Here is a 19,331-nt window from a genome sequence, read left to right on the forward strand (position 1 = left end):
GCTACTGCTAATAATAATAATAATAATAATAATAATAATAATATAATAATAATAATAATAATAATAATAATAATATAATAATAATAATAATAATAATAATAATAATAATAATAATAATAATAATAATAATAATAATAATAATAATAATAATAATAATAATAATAATAATAAATACGATAGAATTGAAGAAGGAAATTGTACAAAAATACGAGGGTTGAAGCAGTGGTGGAGGAAGTGGTTGACGCAGCGTCAGTGTGGCTTTGTTTATGCTGGAGTGAGTATTAGTCTCCGTGCTCTTCCAAACATTTCACAATAATTCATTGTATTTGGTGCTTGTAGATTGAGTGTGACTGGAGTGGTTGAGGCAGTGGTAGAGGCAGTTATAGAGGCAGTGGTAGAGGCAGTTATAGAGGCAGTGGGTGAGGCAGCAGTTGAGGCAGTGATAGAGGCAGTGGTAAAGGCAGTGGGTGAGGCAGTGGGTGAGGCAGTGGTAGAGGCAGTGATAGAGGCAGTGGGTGAGGCAGCAGTTGAGGCAGTGGTAGAGGCAGTGGTAGAGGCAGTGGGTGAGGCAGTGGTAGAGGCAGTGATAGAGGCAGTGGGTGAGGCAGCAGTTGAGGCAGTGGTAGAGGCAGCATTTGAGGCAGTGGTAGAGGCAGCGGGTGAGACAGTGGTAGAGGCAGTGATAGAGGCAGTGATATTTACTAACATATATGTTATAAATAATAATAGTACATTATGAATAACATTTATTATTATTATTATAAATGTTATTAATATTAACATGTACTATTATTATTTATAACATATATGTTAGTAAATACCACTGCCTCTACCACTGCCTCACCCACTGCCTCTACCACTGCCTCAATCACTCTAGTCACACTCAATCTACAAGCACCAAATACAATGAATTATTGTGAAATTTTTGGAAGAGCACGGAGACTAATACTCACTCCAGCATAAACAAAGCCACACTGACGCTGCATCAACCACTTCCTCCACCACTGCTTCAACCCTCGTATTTTTGTACAATTTCCTTCTTCAATTCTATCATATTTATTATTATTATTATTATTATTATTATTATTATTATTATTATTATTATTATTATTATTATTATTATTATTATTATTTATATGTATTATTATTTTTATTACATTTATTATTATTATTATTATTATTATTATTATTATTATTATTATTTTTATTATATTATTATTATTATCATTATCATTATTATTATTATTATTATCATTATTATTATTATTATCATTATTTTTATTATTATTAGCAGTAGCAGAAATGTTTGATTCTTTGCTGTGTTCAAGAGTAAACACATGATGTCACCTTCCAATACCTGTCCGAATAGCCATTCCAATATGCAGTCATAAATGGGTTGACATTATTTATACTGTAGTTTAATAGCAAATAATGAACAAACAAAACACTCACCACACAGTGGTGGGAGGGCTGGCTGCCAGTTGTGGGGGCTCGGAGGGAGGGTAGTAGGGACTTGCAGTGGTGGAGGCAGTGGTATTTAATAACATACATGTTGTTAAGGCATAACGTATGTATTTAGTACAATTTACGACGTTTTCATGTATTTTATGATTGTTCATGGTTCAACAAGTTAAGGAAGCAGTATTGTATTATATTTCCCTACAATATATTGGGGCACCAAACATTCACGGTTTTTCAACATTCGCGAGGCTCTTGATCCCCCTAACCCTCGTGAATGTTGAGGGAGACCTGTATATATATATACATACGTGCATATATATATATATATATATATATATATATATATATATATATATATATATATATATATATACACGCACACACACACACACTGGGAAAACAATAATCATAACTATCAAAAAATTTACTTTTTTTAACTGCAGTAATCTCTATACAAGTTGTGGAGATTTCCATTTTGATTTCTTGTACAACCTTTCAGCCAATGTTCTTAACAGAATTAAGAGTAGAAGCAGACAAAGATTCAGATATGTGCTACACTCTTATTAGTGGTGGTTGTGGTGAAGTTAGTGTGATGGCTCCTACAATTCACGAGCGCAATAATTGGCTCAAGAAGATCGCTATCGCACAAAAACACATCAGTGATACTGAAAGATCAATTCTTCACCGACAGCAGTCTAGTAAGTGCAGATTGTGTTTTTCTCTTTTGATGTTACTGTTTGTAACTTTTCTTGTTACCAAATGAAAAATTATGCCATCATTGTTTTATTAAGTGTATGTGTGTGTGTGTGTGTGTGTGTGTGTACTCACCTATTTGTGGTTGCAGGGGTCGAGTCCTAGCTCCTGGCCCCTGTGTGTGTGTGTGTGTGTGTGTGTGTGTGTGTGTGTGTGTGTGTGTATGTGTGTGTGTGTGCATGTGCCTGCATGCGTGCATGTATATGTACATATTTACATATATATATATATATATATATATATATATATATATATATATATATATATATGTATATATATGTATATATATGTATATATATGTATATATGTATATATATATATATATATATACATATACATATATATATATATATATGTATATATATTTATATATATGTATATATATATATATATATGTCGTGCCGAATAGGCAGAATTTGCGATCTTGGCTTAAATAGCAATGCTCATCTTGCCATATAGGACAAACGAAAATTTGTGTATGCAATTATTTCGCCAAAATCATTCTGAACCTAACGAAAAAAATATATTTCATTGTGTTTGTTTAGTTTTAAATTACTGTAAACAAATCTAAAATATATTTAGTTGGGTTAGGCTAAAATAAATTGCTCTTGTTATAATAAGGTTAGGTAAGTTTTCTAAGATTCTTTTGTTGCAAAATTAAAAATTTTTACATTAACATTAATTAAAAAAATATATCTTTAAACGTAAAGGAGAAAATTTTAGAAAGGACTTAATTTTAAATGAGTTCTTGCTAACTGACCAGTTTTACATATTCGGCATGACGTATATATATATATATATATATATATATATATATATACATATACATATATATGTGTGTGTGTGTGTGTATTTATACTTACCTTTAAGTGGTTGCAGGAGTTGAGTCTTAGCTCTTGGCCCTTCCTTTCAGAGTGCAGCTTGGCAGACTTTCTCCTTCCTAGCCTGATGGGTGCTATCATACCTACATTTAGAACTATGTATGGAACATCCCTCCACTACATTTTCCAGGTCATTCCAGCTCGTGCCCTCTCTGAGACTGAAAAATACATTCTGAAATCCCTTTGATTCATCTGTGTCATTTAATTAATGCAAATATAAAACAGTGAAACATGAAGGGGTATCCTATTTGAAAGAAAAATGAAAAATGAAATGAAAAAATGACATTAGAATTCACCGCTAATATATACAAGTAATCTGGGGTGTCTGGTTGATGTTGACACCGTCTTGTAGAAAGTGTAGCCGTTACTGATGATGTGGGGGGGGGGTCACAGGTGTTGGTGACAACCCAACTGCTAGTTCTTCACTGAGTCTATAGCCTTGAATAGTCAGTCCAGATGACAGAAACGCAGGTTCTTTACCACTGCAAAGATGAGGGGTTATGTCCTGCGGTGATGTACATATAAACAGGTAGATAGAGAGTGACGTCTCATGGGCTGTTTCAGCCCGTCTCCTTCAATACTTCTCGTTGGTTGGCAGGTGACCCAATCTGTCATTCCAAGCTGGAAAGAGAGACAGGTTACCCACTGCTTAAGAAATCACTCTCCATCATAAGTACAATACCTAAAAGACGTGATGATTATTAAAACATTTAAAAGAGATCAAGGCTGAAAGGACTAAGTTTATTATTGGTCAAAAGTGAAGCTTTCAACCAATAAGTCCACTAGAATAGGAACAGGCTTGTACTTACAGATGTGCTGGGAGCTGTGAGTCGAGTGATTACTGTTTGGCCGGAGCCCCACACGTCACTTTTCGAGGGGGGAAGGGGGGGGAATAGCGGGAGCTAGACTTACCCTACCTTAACAAGCAGCCGGCAATCAAACTATCATTACCATATACTCGCTCGCTACTCCTATCTGTTGAACTTTTCTCTCACACTCCCCCATACCAAGACTTACAGTCAAGGAGTATAAGAAGAATAGGTGAGGAAAAAGTTCTAACATGTGGAAGTCGTGTAAGGCAACAAATCTTCTACTGACTGTCACGACTTAACCAGTCAGAGAAATAATTGGATGAACCATTGATTTAATTATTATTTATTTATTAACAATTTGAGCACACATACAGAGGTACAAAAAAATACAGATAAGAGCAGCATGCCAAAGCCACTTATACTATGCGGGCTGGCTTAAAATTAACTAAGCAATGATGAAATCAGTGATAAAACATTAATGTAAACAGATTACTATAAAGCACAAGTGAGTATTACAAAGACAGGTCATATGGTTGCATGCATTGTTGTACATTCAGTCGTATGGAGTATTCTGTTAGGTAGTGTATTTAAAAAATAATAAAGTTAGATTGGGTTTTAGGTTTAACATTTATGTGATATAATTGTGAGAAACATTTAAGATATACAATTTATAAGGTTCAGTTATTCAGTATTTATTTGGTTTTGGGTGAGTAAGTGATCTTTGAGAAGAGACTTGAATTTATAAACAGGTAGTGTTTCTTTTATATTTACAAATAATGAATTCCAGATTTTAGGGCCTTTTATGTGCATTGAGTTTTTGCATAGTGTGAGATGGACACGAGGAACATCAAAGAGTGATCTGTGCCTTGTGTTATGGTCATGTGTTCTGTTGAGGTTGGCAAGGAGATGTTTGAGGGGAGGGTTAATATCAGAGTTAAGTGTTCTATGTATGTAATAGGTGCAGTAATAAGTATGGATGTTTTGTATGGTGAGCAGGTTTAGTGTATTGAATATTGGTGGAGTGTGCTGCCTGTAGTGAGAATTTGTTATCATTCTAACTGCAGCCTTTTGTTGGGTAATTAGTGGTCTGAGATGGTTAATTGTTGTTGAGCCCCATGCACAAATTCCATAGTTGAGATAGGGGTAAATAAGAGAGTGATATAGGGCCAGGAGGGCTGATTGTGGAGCATAGTACCGTATCTTCGATAGTATGCCTACAGTCTTGGAAATTTTCTTAGAAATTTGTTGTATATGTGTATGAAATTTGAGTCTATTATCAAGGTGGATTCCTAAGAATTTTCCCTCTGTTAGCTTTGTGATAGGTGATCCGTTTATCATTATGTTAAGAGGGACATCTGTAGCTCTGTTACCAAACTGAATGAAGTAGGTTTTGTCAATGTTTAGTGTAAGTTTGTTAGTCCTCATCCAGGTAGACATTTTCTGTAATTCAGTATTTACAGTATTGGCTAGCGTGACTGGGCTCGGGTGGGAGAAGACGTATGTAGTGTCATCTGCAAATAGTGTGGGTTTGAGTAATTGCGAAGCATTTGGTAGGTCATTTATGTATAGGACAAAGAGAAGAGGGCCAAGGACACTTCCCTGTGGGACACCAACTGTAATTGGTTGTGCAGAAGAGTTTGCCCCTTTTGCGTACACATATTGGCTTCTGTTGCTGAGGTATGACTTGAGGTAGTTGAGGGAGTGCCCTCTTATACCATAGTGTGACAATATTATGTGGAGCAAGTCATGGTCAACTGTATCAAAAGCTTTACGTAAGTCAATGAAGATCCCCAGTGGGACTTCTTTTTTCTCTATTGCAGTGTATATATGTTCTAGCATGTGTATAATAGCATCATTAGTATTTTTATTAGGCCTGAATCCAAATTGGCAGGGGTTGAGTATGTTTTGGGAGATAAGGTAGGAGTAGATTCGTTTATGAATTAATTTTTCGAAGATTTTTGAGAGAGGGTGTAAGTTGGATATTGGCCTATAGTTATTCAACTCTGTTTGGTCTCCTCCTTTGTGGATCGGGGTGACCCTTGCTATTTTGAGTACTGTAGGGAAGGTGGAGGATTCAATGGATTTGTTAAAGAGTGTTGCAATGATTGGTGATAGCACTTGTGACACTTTTTTGTATATAAAGGGTGGTAAGGTATTTAAATCTCCTGCCTTGTTTTTTAGTGCGTTGATAATAAGGGAGACTTCGTATGGGTTAGTCGGAGCTAGGAACAGTGTGTTCGGGTAGTTGCCGGTGAGGTAGTCATTTGGTGGGGTATCTGAGCTTGGGATTTTATTGGCAAGGTTTTGTCCTATAGTGGAGAAGAAATCATTAAGTCTGTTTGCTGTGTCTGTTGGTGGGAGTTGGGGTTCATCTGATTTTGCTAATTTTATTTCGCTATTTCGTGATATCTTTTTTGTTCCCAGAATTTCTGATAGGGTTTTCCAGGTCTTTTTTATATCACCTCGTAAGTTGGATAATCTGTTCTCATAATACAATCTTTTTGCCCTTCTTATCAGGCTGGTTAGGATTGACGAGTAACGTTTTGTTTGGTCTCTCGTTATGTGACCCATTCTGTACTGTTTTTCATATTGGTGTTTTGTATTTATGGATTTGAGAATGCTGGGTGTTAGCCAGGGACTGTTCAGTCTCTTAGCTGTCATCTGTTTAGTTTTTTTAGGGCAGTGCTTGTTATGGAGGTATTGGGTCTTTTTTAGAAAATTATTAATACATTCGTCAATATCTGTATAGATTTCTAGCTCAGTGTGCCAGTCAATGTTTGCTACTGCTGTTGTGAAGTTATTAATGGCTGCCTCATTGTGAAGTCTGAAGGTGACTTTAGTAGTGTCTTGGGGTAGTTTACCAAGAGTTGTTTTGAGGAAAGTAGGGTAGTGGTCTGTGGTATTATCTGTAATTATGCCTGATTTTAAAGGGGATATGGTGTTTGTCCAGATGTGGTCAAGTAGGGAAACACTAGTCTCTGTAACTCTTGTAGGTTTTGTAACTGTTGGTAGCAACATACAGTTGCTCATTGTGTTTGTGAATTCAGTAACGTGATATACACAATATGGAACTTAAAAGCTTGGAGAGCCAATGTCCACCTCAAGAGGCGACTGTTGGTTCCCTTAAAAGTTTCTAGGTATATCAAAGGTTTGTGATCCGTCTCTAAAATGAATTCTTTTCCCAGTACATAAAATTTAAGCTTGGAGATACCCCACACAAGGGCCAAACATTCCTTTTCTATGGTGGAGTATCTCGTTTCTGCAGGAAGGAGTTTCCGGCTTAGGAAGCATACAGGGAAGGGAGTATCATCATGGTATTATAGTAACACTGCACCTAAGCCAGTATTGGAGGCATCAGTTCTTAAATAAAATGTTTTATTAATATCTGGAATCTTAAGTATAGGGTCTTTCGAGAAGATATTTTTAATCTCATTAAACTTTTCCTGAGCTACGTCGGAAAGTTCAAGAGGTTCCTTCACAGACTTTTTTAAGGAAGTCAGATAAGATGCCTGTAAGATCAGTAAGGTTTGGGATAAACCATGCATAAAAATTTACAGAACCAAGAAAGCTATGCATGAGCTTCTTGGTTTTGGGGAATTTAAATTCTAATAAAGCTTTGATCTTACTGGGGAGAGGCTGCAAAGAGTTACTGGAAAGGATCAGTTCAAAATATCTAATCTTGTTATACCCAAGAAAGCATTTCTTCGGCTTGGCAGTGAGGCTATGTGAGTGTAACCTACGCAGAACTGATGTTAATGTTTGGATATGTTCGCCCCACATAAATGTTATCAAAATAAACTGAAACATTTGGCATATTACCCAAGACCTTTCTCATCAGTCTCGCGTAGGTAGCACAGGCAGTTACTAAACCGAAGGGCATGGTTCTATACTGCATCAGTCCTTGGTGTGTAGGAAAAGTGGTGTACTGCTTAGAAGAAGGATCTAACATTACTTGATGATATGCCTGCGCAATATCAATCTCTGAAAAGAAGGAAGAGTCATAAAATTTGTTTAGGTCGCTATCTATTAAGGGCATAGGCTCAGCATCCCACCGAGTTATAGCATTAAGGCCTCTGAAGTCAATAGCAAGTCTATATGAATTATCCTCCTTCTTAACCATGACTACTGGTGAGCAGTATGCAGATACTGAAGGTTCAATGATCTTTAGTTTTAATAATTTGTGTACCTCTTGGTCAAATGCATCCCTAAGGTGAACTGGAACTGGGTATAATTTCCGTTTGATAGGATTGTCCATGACTAAGTCAATCTTATGGACTACCGTGGAGGTAACACCTGGAATATCAGTAAAAACGTCTGAGAAGTTACTCACACATTGAAGTAGTTCATGTTTCTTGTGGTCATCCAAAGACTCATTAATATTAATGTTTGTTGCACCCGAGTGGTCAAGAGTCACCAAGTCATGTAGTTCTCTGTCATAGTCTACGTTAGAGGTGTCAATTACGCACACCTTACATTCTTCAGTTGTCTTATCAAGTTCGAGTGGAAAACTAAGTCAGAGTCATTCAAACAGTTAACCGAATTTCTTCAGTAATATTTCTTAACCCTTTGACTGTCGCAACCCCCAATCCTGAGGTGTCTCCTGGTGTCGCAAAATTTAAAAAAAAAAAAAAAATATTTTTTCTTATGAAATGATAGAGAATCTTTTCCCGATTGTAATGACACCAAAAAAACGAAATTTGATGGAAAACTGATGGAATTATGCTCTTGCGAAGTTAGCGACCTCGGCGCTGTTTGCAAATCGGCGATTTCGCCCACTTTGAGCCCTTTTTTCGGCTAATTCCATTGTTCCAGTTTCCCAAACTCATAGCTATTTCTTTAGAACTCCATTTTTTTCTATCGATTGAGTACAAGAAACTGCCCATTTGCTGATTTCAACTACCTAATAATGTGGTCAGAAATTTGCAATTTGCCAATTTCACGAAAACTAAAAAATATGACAATTTCAAAATAAGGTCCAGAATGAACAATGCAGACATTCCTGGCTCTAAAATAACATTTTCTTTGTTCATCAGTCACGTCTCCAGGCCCCTCTGATATTACTCTTGCTTTCTATTTCAAATTTTTTTCAAACAAAAAATAGAAGACTTACTATTATGCAGACTACTGCAATACTGTAATAATTGTATAAATAACATCAACCCATTCATGACTGCATATTAGAATGGCTAGTTGGACATTTATTGGACAATGGCATCATTTGTTTACTTTTGAACATTGGCAAAAATCAAACATTTCCCCTACTTTGAGCTCCATTTCTAGGTTCTTTTTATAGTAAAATCAATCAAAATCACCTCTATTTCTATAATATGTTTTCCATTCTATCAAATGAAAATAGACCACAAAGTCGGCATTTTAATTAAAAAAAACAGTCAGAGGTTTTTTTTTCTCATTATGCACTGCGTGCTCCAGGATTTTTTTTATATGGTGCACACTGACCACACAGACCCATTTTCTCACATGTGGGCCTACGTCAAACACGGTACCTCGTAAGACGTATATATACGGCCGCGACAGTCAAAGGGTTAAGGATGTTGATATCATAAAGCTTAGGTTTCCCCTTGACTTCTATGAAGTAATCAACCTTCCCACAAACTTTTAACACCTTATATGGACCTTTCCATGCTATTAATAATTTATTTGACTTGATAGGTAAAAATACCAGAACTTCATCCCCTACTTTAAAACTTCTCTGACTTTTGGAATCAAAATAGGTTTTGTACTGGTCCATTGACAAACTTAAGTTTTTCGAAACTATGTCAGAGGTCTCAAGTTTGGATCTAAGGTCAAGGAGAAACTGATAAGAAGACTGAACCTCAGCCTTTATTTATTTATTTATTTATTTATTAATTTGAGCATACATACAGAGGTACAAAAAAATACAGGTAAGAGCAGCATGCCAAAGCCACTTATATGCATAGCATTACGGGCTGGCTTAAAATAAACTTAAGATTAACTAAGCAATGATGAAATCAGTGATAAGACATTATTGCAAACAGATAACTATAAAGCACAAATGAGTATTACAAAGACAGGTCATATGGTTGCATGCATTGTTGTACATTCAGTCGAATGGAGTATTCTGTTAGATTGGGTTTTAGGTTTAACATTTATGTGATATAATTGTGAGAAACATTTAAGATATACAGTATTTATTTGGTTTTGGGTAAGTAAGTGATCTTTGAGAAGAGACTTGAATTTATAAACAGGTAGTGTTTCTTTTATATTTACAGGTAATGAATTCCAGATTTTAGGGTCTTTTATGTGCATTGAGTTTTTGCATAGCGTGAGATGGACATGAGGAACATCAAAGAGTGATCTGTGCCTTGTGTTATGGTCATGTGTTCTGTTGAGGTTGGCAAGGAGATGTTTGAAGGGAGGGTTAATATCAGAGTTAAGTGTTCTATGTATGTAATAGGTGCAATAATAAGTATGGATGTTTTGTATGGTGAGTAGGTTGAGTGTTTTGAATATTGGTGGAGTGTGCTGCCTGTAGTGAGAATTTGTTATCATTCTAACTGCAGCCTTTTGTTGGGTAATTAGTGGTCTTGGATGGTTAATTGTTGTTGAGTCCCATACACAAATTCCATAGGTGAGATAGGGGTAAATAAGAGAGTGATATAGGGCCAGGAGGGCTGACTGTGGAGCATAGTACCGTATCTTCGATAGTATGCCTACAGTCTTGGAAATTTTCTTAGAAATTTGTTGTATATGTGTATGAAATTTGAGTCTATTATCAAGGTGGATTCCTAAGAATTTTCCCACTGTTAGCTTTGTGATAGGTGATTCGTTTATCATTATGTTAAGAGGGACATCTGTAGCTCTGTTACCAAACTGAATGAAGTAGGTTTTGTCAATGTTTAGTGTAAGTTTGTTAGTCCTCATCCAGGTAGATATTTTCTGTAATTCGGTGTTTACAGTATTGGCTAGCGTGACTGGGCTTGGGTGAGAGAAGACGTATGTAGTGTCATCTGCAAATAGTGTGGGTTTGAGTAATTGCGAAGCATTTGGTAGGTCATTTATGTATAGGAGAAAGAGAAGAGGGCTAAGGACACTTCCCTGTGGGACACCAACTTTAATTGGTTGTGCGGAAGAGCTTGCTCCATTTGCGTACACATATTGGCTTCTGTTGCTGAGGTATGACTTGAGGTAGTTGAGGGAGTGCCCTCTTATACCATAGTGTGACAATTTTACGTGGAGCAAGTCATGGTCAACTGTATCAAAAGCTTTACGTAAGTCAATGAAGATCCCCAGTGGGACTTCTTTTTTCTCTATTGCAGTGTATATATGTTCTAGCATGTGTATAATAGCATCATTAGTATTTTTATTAGGCCTGAATCCAAATTGGCAGGGGTTGAGTATGTTTTGGGAGATGAGGTAGGAGTAGATTCGTTTATGAATTAATTTTTCGAAGATTTTTGAGAGAGGGTGTTGCAACCCCTGAATGGGTTACAATGATTATTATGTATATATATAATGTATATTACCTTTTCATATAATTTTATATTGCTTATATTTGCGATAATAGCTAAATCACAAATGTATTGCCTTATATTGTTATTTGACGTAGCTTATGTTGTTAGGATGTACATAATATGTGCTTAGTTCATGTCTTGATTGTCAAACTACTGTAATTATCACTTGTCGCTCATTATACTGCCGGCTTCTGAGCTGTGCTGTCCACGGGGCTATCACGTGATCGAGGGGGGGGGTGTCCTCACCTCTCGTGAAGTATTTAGTCTGCTCTAGACTCGCTTGGTGGTTGGACAGATTGTCTGTCTCATTATTCTTGTTAGTTCTGTAGAACTCTGTTCACAGAACATTGTATAAACTTAGTGATTTTCGACTTTGTACTGAGGTTGTGTCGCTTAGACACTCTGAGCATCTCAGGTCCCGAGCTGTAGCTTCTGACCTAATTTTGTACTGGTTTCTGTGTATTGTCACAGTCAGGGTTTTTCCTATGCTGAACTTAGATTCAGTAGTATGGGAGTTTTGTAACTTTTGTGGAGGATCTGCTGATGGTCCCTACTTAGTGTCGTTATCTCCTTGATCCTGATTGTGTCGCAGTCGCTTGTTATATGGCTATTGGGCTTAGCATTCTTTTCATTGTTCAAGCAGACTGTTCTGGTTGCCAGTCGGTCAAGAAGTTAGTTTATTTGAGGACTTTGTCAGTCACTTGTTTAAGTCTAGTCGAGTCGTGAGACATAGTGAACTACTTAGAGCACTTACACGCATACACAAACTTACTTGTACATATTTGTAATATCTTATTAAATGTTAATGTACCTGACAGTACTTAAGAATTATAAATGTGATATGTGCTTTCAGCACAATAATATTGAACACGAGAGATTGATTTTATTTTGATTGCTGTTTAATTTAATTTGATAATATACCTCTAGACTTAATAAATTTATTAAATTTTAATTTCTCTAGTTAGTAGCCTACCAGTTGTAATCCTGAAGCACTATTGAATCATACTGAATTATAATGGATAATTGGAAAAGGATACTGACTACTTGTTACGAAAACCCAGTAACAGGCTGGATGCTAGAAGGGCAGTCCTCTCTAGTATTCACTGGAGATCTCTAAGCTTTTAGATTCGCGTATTTTGTAACAAATGGGGGCCTGTCCGGGATGCTCTTGATCCAAGGTGTTGGAGAAATTGTCCAGTTTGACATACTAGTAACTCTATGATCAAACACTTTGAGTACTTTCCTTATCTGAAGACTTTGAGTTTAGTCTTGTACAACATACCAGGTGGATGTATGTACCTGACTGAGTCTCTTGATCCAAGGAGATGGAAATACTGTTTATGAGCTCTAGCTCTAAGACAACCAACACTAAAATTCCTATTAGGATTATAGTTTCCCATAATCACTCTCTCGTAGTACAATTATTTTTGTGATGTATGCCAAAGTGAAACAGTTAATTGATACTCTGACTTTGTCTGAGTTAAGTACATTAAAACTTCAGACGTGTTGGCAAGTAGCCAAGTATCTCAGTGTGACGTGTAACAGGAATTACACAGCTGAAACTGTCAGAGCATTAATTAAAGATATATTGTTTCCTGCTCATACAGAGATGTCTGATTATGATTCAGATTCAGAAAGCCTAGTGTCACAATTAGGAAGCATGACTCTATTTGATTACTTTGAAGAAAGAGCAACTAAGGCAGAAGTGAGCCTAGTGTCCGAGCCTAGTGTAGCTCAGTTCTCGCTCACGCCTTCCCTCACTGACACATTAGTACAGAGTATAGTTGGTATGACTAAGCCTCACGCTAGTACAGTGTATGATACACCTGTATCTACTTATCCTAGACCAGATCTAGACTCTCTAGAGACGGCTGGACTAAGTGTCCGACCTAAGGACCGTCCAGACCATGTTAATTTCCCTACTCCTCCATTGCCCACTGGTCCTATCTCTCAGGAACAGTTTAAGAGGTTTGAACGCCTCATTATGTTGCAGACTGCACAAATAGAGGCACAGAGGAAATTGAACGAAGAAGATTTCCAAAGAGAAAATGTTCGTCTGGGAAGACAACAGACTGATAGATCACAGGACACATTTAATGTGCAGAAAGCTGCATCCATGGTTCCTAAGTTTTTTGAAAGTGACTTAGACACATATTTTGATGTGTTTGAGAACCAGGCACGTGCTATGAATTGGCCACGTAAGCACTGGGCAACATTGTTGCATACTGCTTTGACGGGAAGAGCTCAAACCTGTACTGCAGCTTTGCCATTTGCCAAGTACATTAGTTATGACACTGTCAAGCAAACTATTCTAGAGACATATAACTTGTTACCTGTAAGTTATCAAAGAGCATTTCGTACGTTACAACGACGACAAGATCAAACTTGTGTAGAGTTTGCTCGTGAGAAAAAAGTTGCATTTCAGAGGTGGTGTAGGTCTGCCAAGTGTAACAACTATGACAGTCTTGTTCAGTTGTTACTACATGAAGAGTTTAACAACTGTATGTCTGCTGACATACAAGAATATCTGATCGATCATACTACCTCGGATATTCTGGAAACTGCAGCATTAGCAGACAATTACGAGATTTCTCACAACCTTGTACGTACTAAAACACAAAGAAACAAGGTAACTAAAAATTGTCCTAGAAGTTGGCAACCTAAATCAGCTGCTCATTGCCGGCCTGATGTACCTGCTACTGTAACTTCTCGTACCTTTACCAGGAAAACTCACAATCCTGAATCTGTCTCTGTGGCTAGACAGAAATCTGATATCGAGAAGAAGAAAGTTAAATGTACCTATTGTAACAGAAAAGGACATGCTAGAGAGTATTGCTATAAGTTAGAAAGAGATACGAGATACAGTCGTGCGGCTGGCGCCCCCACTCAAGTCGTATCCTCTTCCGAGCAACAAAGGCACCAAAATCCTAGCAATTCCTCTTATCCTACTGTTTTAGATAATGTTACTCAGGATAGATGACTAGCGTCAGAAAGTGTATCTGACGAAAAGATTCGTTCAGCGATGAGTCCTTACTTTTCGAGAGATAAAATAGGATTTGAGGAATCACATCTAACTGAGATAATTTCTTTCAGAGACACTGGCAGTTATCTCACGTTATTAAGAGAAGATGTACTGCCCATAACTGACGATACCTATTGCAAGATAGATGTATTGTTAGAAGCCTATGGAGGGGCTGTTATAAAAGATGTATTGTTAGAAGCCTATGGAGGGGCTGTTATAAAAGTGCCTCTGCACAAAGTTTATATTGAAACAAGCTATTATACTGGTTATATTTCAGTGGGTATATCCAGTGGTGTATTTCCCATCAGGTCAGTGGACTTGTTGATAGGGAACGATATCCTTCATGCTGGTATATGTAAAGAACCACTTGTGATTGATAATAACACTGATGATAATTATGCCATTGAAGCTTGTAGAGAGAAACCTATTTTATTTCCTCTCAGTGCAAATAGTAGAGCTATGTCAAAGATTCAACAACCATCCTTGTCTCCTGTTGAGTTAGTTGATGACAATGATTTGGGGTTGAATATGTTGTTTAGTGATGCTCTGCGCCCAGGATCATTAACACTGACTCCCCCCGGTCATCAACCTAGTCAAGACACAACTGACGTTAAATTTCTTACTCATGATGATTTAATCAAGGATCAGTTTGTTGATCAGTCACTGGAAAGACTGAGAGATATAGCAGTTACTGAGAGTGAAGCAAAGGATCTCGATAATTGTTACTATTATAGTAACAGTGTACTGATGGAGAAAAATACATGTAAGTTGTCAGCTGATAGTGTTTCCACCTCAGTCAAGTATCTCGTTGTGTTACCAGTTACATTTCGTGAACAAGCCATTGATTTTGCTCACAATAGTCCCATAGGAGGACATTTGGGTGTCAAGAAGACACTCGGTAAACTGGCAAAACATTTTACTTGGCCAAAGATGAAGGAAACAGTAGCTGACCATGTGCGACGTTGCCACGTGTGTCAAGTGACAGGCAAGCCAGCACACACACCTCCACCTGCGCCTCTCATTCCTATCACCGTGCATGGTGAACCATTCTCACGTCTTATTATTGATTGTGTTGGTCCTTTGCCTAGAACCAAACTAGGAAACCAATACTTATTTACTATTATGGACGCTGCAACACGCTATCCCGAAGCTATTCCTATGAGAAAAATTAATGCTCGTGCTATTGTGAGAGTGCTGATGAAATTTTTCTCCCAGGTTGGATTGCCACGAGAGATACAATCAGATCAGGGATCTAATTTCACTTCTAAGATCTTTCGAGAAGCATTATCCCACCTAGGAATAAAGTCTGTACTTTCAACCAGTTATCATTCACAGTCACAAGGGGCTCTAGAGAGATTTCATCAGACACTGAAGTCTATGATGAGAGCTTATTGTGAGCATTTTTCTAGAGACTGGGATGAGTGTATACCTTTTCTTCTGTTCGCTATGAGAGAAAGTGAACAAGAAAGTCTCGGATTTAGTCCGTTTGAATTAATATTCGGACACCAAGTGCGTGGTCCTCTCGCAGTGTTAAAAGACGTGTGGACAGGAAAATCAAATCCATCATTGAGTACTTCACCTTCATTAATGCAACAACATTTGACAGCCGCTAGAGAGCTAGCTTCGAAAAACCTAGTTTCAGCCCAAGCTAGAATGAAGCAACATTATGACAAGCGTGCTGTCTCTCGTTCTTTTAAAGCACGAGATAAGGTGATGGCTCGGAAATTAGTACCAGGTCATGCTCTACAAGCCAGGTATGATGGTCCCCTGGAAGTAGTGAAAAAGCTTAGCGACGTAAATTATTTGGTACGTACGCCTGGGAAAAAGAAATCTAATCATGTGTACCATGTTAACCAGCTCAAGGCATACTACGCTAGTCCTCTACCTACTACTTCTATTCTTCCTAGGACAGAGGAAGAAAACGTCAGTCTACCTGACATCTCTAGAGGTATAGAGGTGTGTTTAGAAAATTCTGTGACTCTACAGTCACTAGACGATTTTCTTAGTAACCTTGGGATTGATAAAGCTGGTGATATTAAAAACATGATTTTGCATTTCCCTGAATTGTTCGGTGATGTTCCTAAACGTTGTACTCTGGGTGTACATGACGTTGATGTACAGGGAGCATCACCCATTAAGCAATCACCATATAGAATGAGTCCAACAAAGCATAAAGCATTGAGAGAAGAGGTTGATTTTCTGTTGTCTCACGGACTTATTGAGCGCAGTAAAAGTCCATGGGCATCTCCCTGTATTTTAGTGCCTAAACCTGATGGTAGTTTCAGGATGTGCACTGATTACAGGAAAGTGAACTCTGTCACCTTGCCGGATGGTTATCCTCTACCTCGCATTGACGACCTTATTGATCGTGTGTCAGGAGCCCAGTTTGTCAGCCGTTTAGATCTCTTACGAGGCTATTATCAAGTCCCGCTTACTGAACGTGCTCAAGAAATATCTGCTTTTACTGTTCAAGATGGATTGTTTAACTACCTCGTCACCCCCTTCGGCCTATGTAACGCGGCTTCTTCATTCCAGCGTATAATGAACGAGTTGACCCACAATTTAGAAGGAGTAGAAGCCTACCTTGACGACTTAGTGGTGTACAGTGACGAGTGGGAACAGCACTTGACGCGTCTCAGAGCATTGTTTGAGAGACTGGCGCACTACAACTTCACTGTCAACTTAGCTAAATGTAGTTTTGGTCAAGCCAAGATTACCTATCTAGGCTTTTGTATCGGCCAAGGTGAGGTTGCTCCTATTGAGGCTAAGGTTCGTGCAATTTCTGAATTTCCAGTGCCACAGGATAGGAAGGGAGTACAGAGATTCCTGGGTATGGCAGGATATTATCGCAGGTTCTGTCCAAACTTTTCTCAGATTGCAGCTTCTCTCACTGAGCTTACTAGTAGCAATGTTCAGTTCACCTGGACTAGAGATTGTTCAGACTCGTTCAAAAGGTTGAAGCACTTGCTATCCTCTGCTCCTGTGTTGAAAAGTCCTAATTTTAATCTTCCCTTCTTTTTACATATAGATGCGAGTGGTTATGCAGTGGGTGCTGTGCTGCTCCAACAGTCAACATCCACTGACATTCTCCATCCTATATGTTACTATTCATCTAAGCTTAAATGACACCAGAAAAATTATGCCACTATTGAGAAAGAGGCTCTAGCTCTTGTGGTGTCCTTGGAACATTTTGACGTGTATTTGGGCACTTCCCCATTTAAAATTAACGTTTTTTCAGACCACAATCCACTCACTTATATTAATACTATGAAGAGTAAGAATGCTAGGATCATGAGGTGGGCCCTCAGAATCCAACCTTATTCTATTAGTATAAAACACATAAGTGGTCATTATAATGTAATTGCTGACGCCCTGTCTCGTCCTTAATAATTATCAGTTACATTAAATTAACGTAATTTTATGCCCAAATACCTTTTGTTACTTGCTATGTCAAATTCAGTAAAGTAACTTAATCCCTCCAGCCCATATTAACTATATATACTCATGTCTAATTATTATATTTATGTATTCACAGTATTGTTGTGTGAGGAGGAGACAAGCTTGAGTGTTGAGTGGGTAGTGTGGTGCGGGTGATGTACTGCGTGACGCAACACTGTCCTGTCGCAGACCCCCCCCCTCACTACACACCTTAAGCTGTTTCATACTCAGATGTTCATACTGCCTCACATTCCACAACCACTACTTAAGAGTGGAATGCAGTCTCCTCTACTATGATCGAGCCTCAGTGCCCTGCTCGTCTACACTATCCTGTCTCTACACTGATGTATATAACCACGAGTATGCAGAGATACGATACTGTGTACTGCCCTAGTACTAGGGGCATATCCTAGTGATGGACGCTGTGAAATTGTAGAGGTGCTTGGCACAAGAGAGATTGATTAATATTTATATTAAATTGTACTGATATGAGTAATCAGTAATAAGGTGAAAGACATTAATGCAACTCCTAGTGCGACCGTCTGTCGTGTTGGGGGGGTGTTGCAACCCCTGAATGGGTTACAATGATTATTATGTATATATATAATGTATATTACCTTTTCATATAATTTTATATTGCTTATATTTGCGATAATAGCTAAATCGCAAATGTATTGCCTTATATTGTTATTTGACGTAGCTTATGTTGTTAGGATGTACATAATATGTGCTCAGTTCAAGTCTTGATTGTCAAACTACTGTAATTATCGCTTGTTGCTCGTTATACTGCCGGCTTCTGAGCTGTGCTGTCCACGGGGCTATCACGTGATCGAGGGGGGGAGGGGTCCTCACCTCTCATGAAGTATTTAGTCTGCTCTAGACTCGCTTGGTGGTTGGACAGATTGTCTGTCTCATTATTCTTGTTAGTTCTGTAGAACTCTGTTCACAGAACATTGTATAAACTTAGTGATTTTCGACTTTGTACTGAGGTTGTGTGTCGCTTAGACACTCTGAGCATCTCAGGTCCCGAGCTGTAGCTTCTGACCTAATTTTGTACTGGTTTCTGTGTATTGTCACAGTCAGGGTTTTTCCTATGCTGAACTTAGATTCAGTAGTATGGGAGTTTTGTAACTTTTGTGGAGGATCTGCTGATGGTCCCTACTTAGTGTCGTTATCTCCTTGATCCTGATTGTGTCGCAGTCGCTTGTTATATGGCTATTGGGCTTAGCATTCTTTTCATTGTTCAAGCAGACTGTTCTGGTTGCCAGTCGGTCAAGAAGTTAGTTTATTTGAGGACTTTGTCAGTCACTTGTTTAAGTCTAGTCGAGTCGTGAGACATAGTGAACTACTTAGAGCACTTACACGCATACACAAACTTACTTGTACATATTTGTAATATCTTATTAAATGTTAATGTACCTGACGATACTTAAGAATTATAAATGTGATATGTGCTTTCAGCACAATAATA

At 37.9% G+C, this 19,331-nt stretch overlaps 1 protein-coding gene across 3 annotated transcripts in view; it reads left to right on the forward strand.

The window, feature by feature from the left end:
• Positions 1-1,959: 1,959 nt before the first annotated feature.
• LOC128698463 (intersectin-1) overlaps positions 1,960-19,331 on the forward strand; it is an 89,438-nt gene continuing 72,066 nt past the window's right edge. For all 3 annotated transcript variants that reach the window (XM_070091698.1, XM_070091696.1, XM_070091697.1), the window contains exon 1: positions 1,960-2,159. In XM_070091698.1, coding sequence (XP_069947799.1) covers positions 1,964-2,159 — 196 coding nt within the window. In that variant the 5' untranslated portion in view covers positions 1,960-1,963. The remainder of the gene's footprint in view (positions 2,160-19,331) is intronic.

Source organism: Cherax quadricarinatus, chromosome 36 (genome assembly GCF_038502225.1).
Source record: "Cherax quadricarinatus isolate ZL_2023a chromosome 36, ASM3850222v1, whole genome shotgun sequence".
Classification (NCBI taxonomy): Eukaryota; Metazoa; Arthropoda; class Malacostraca; order Decapoda; family Parastacidae; genus Cherax; species Cherax quadricarinatus.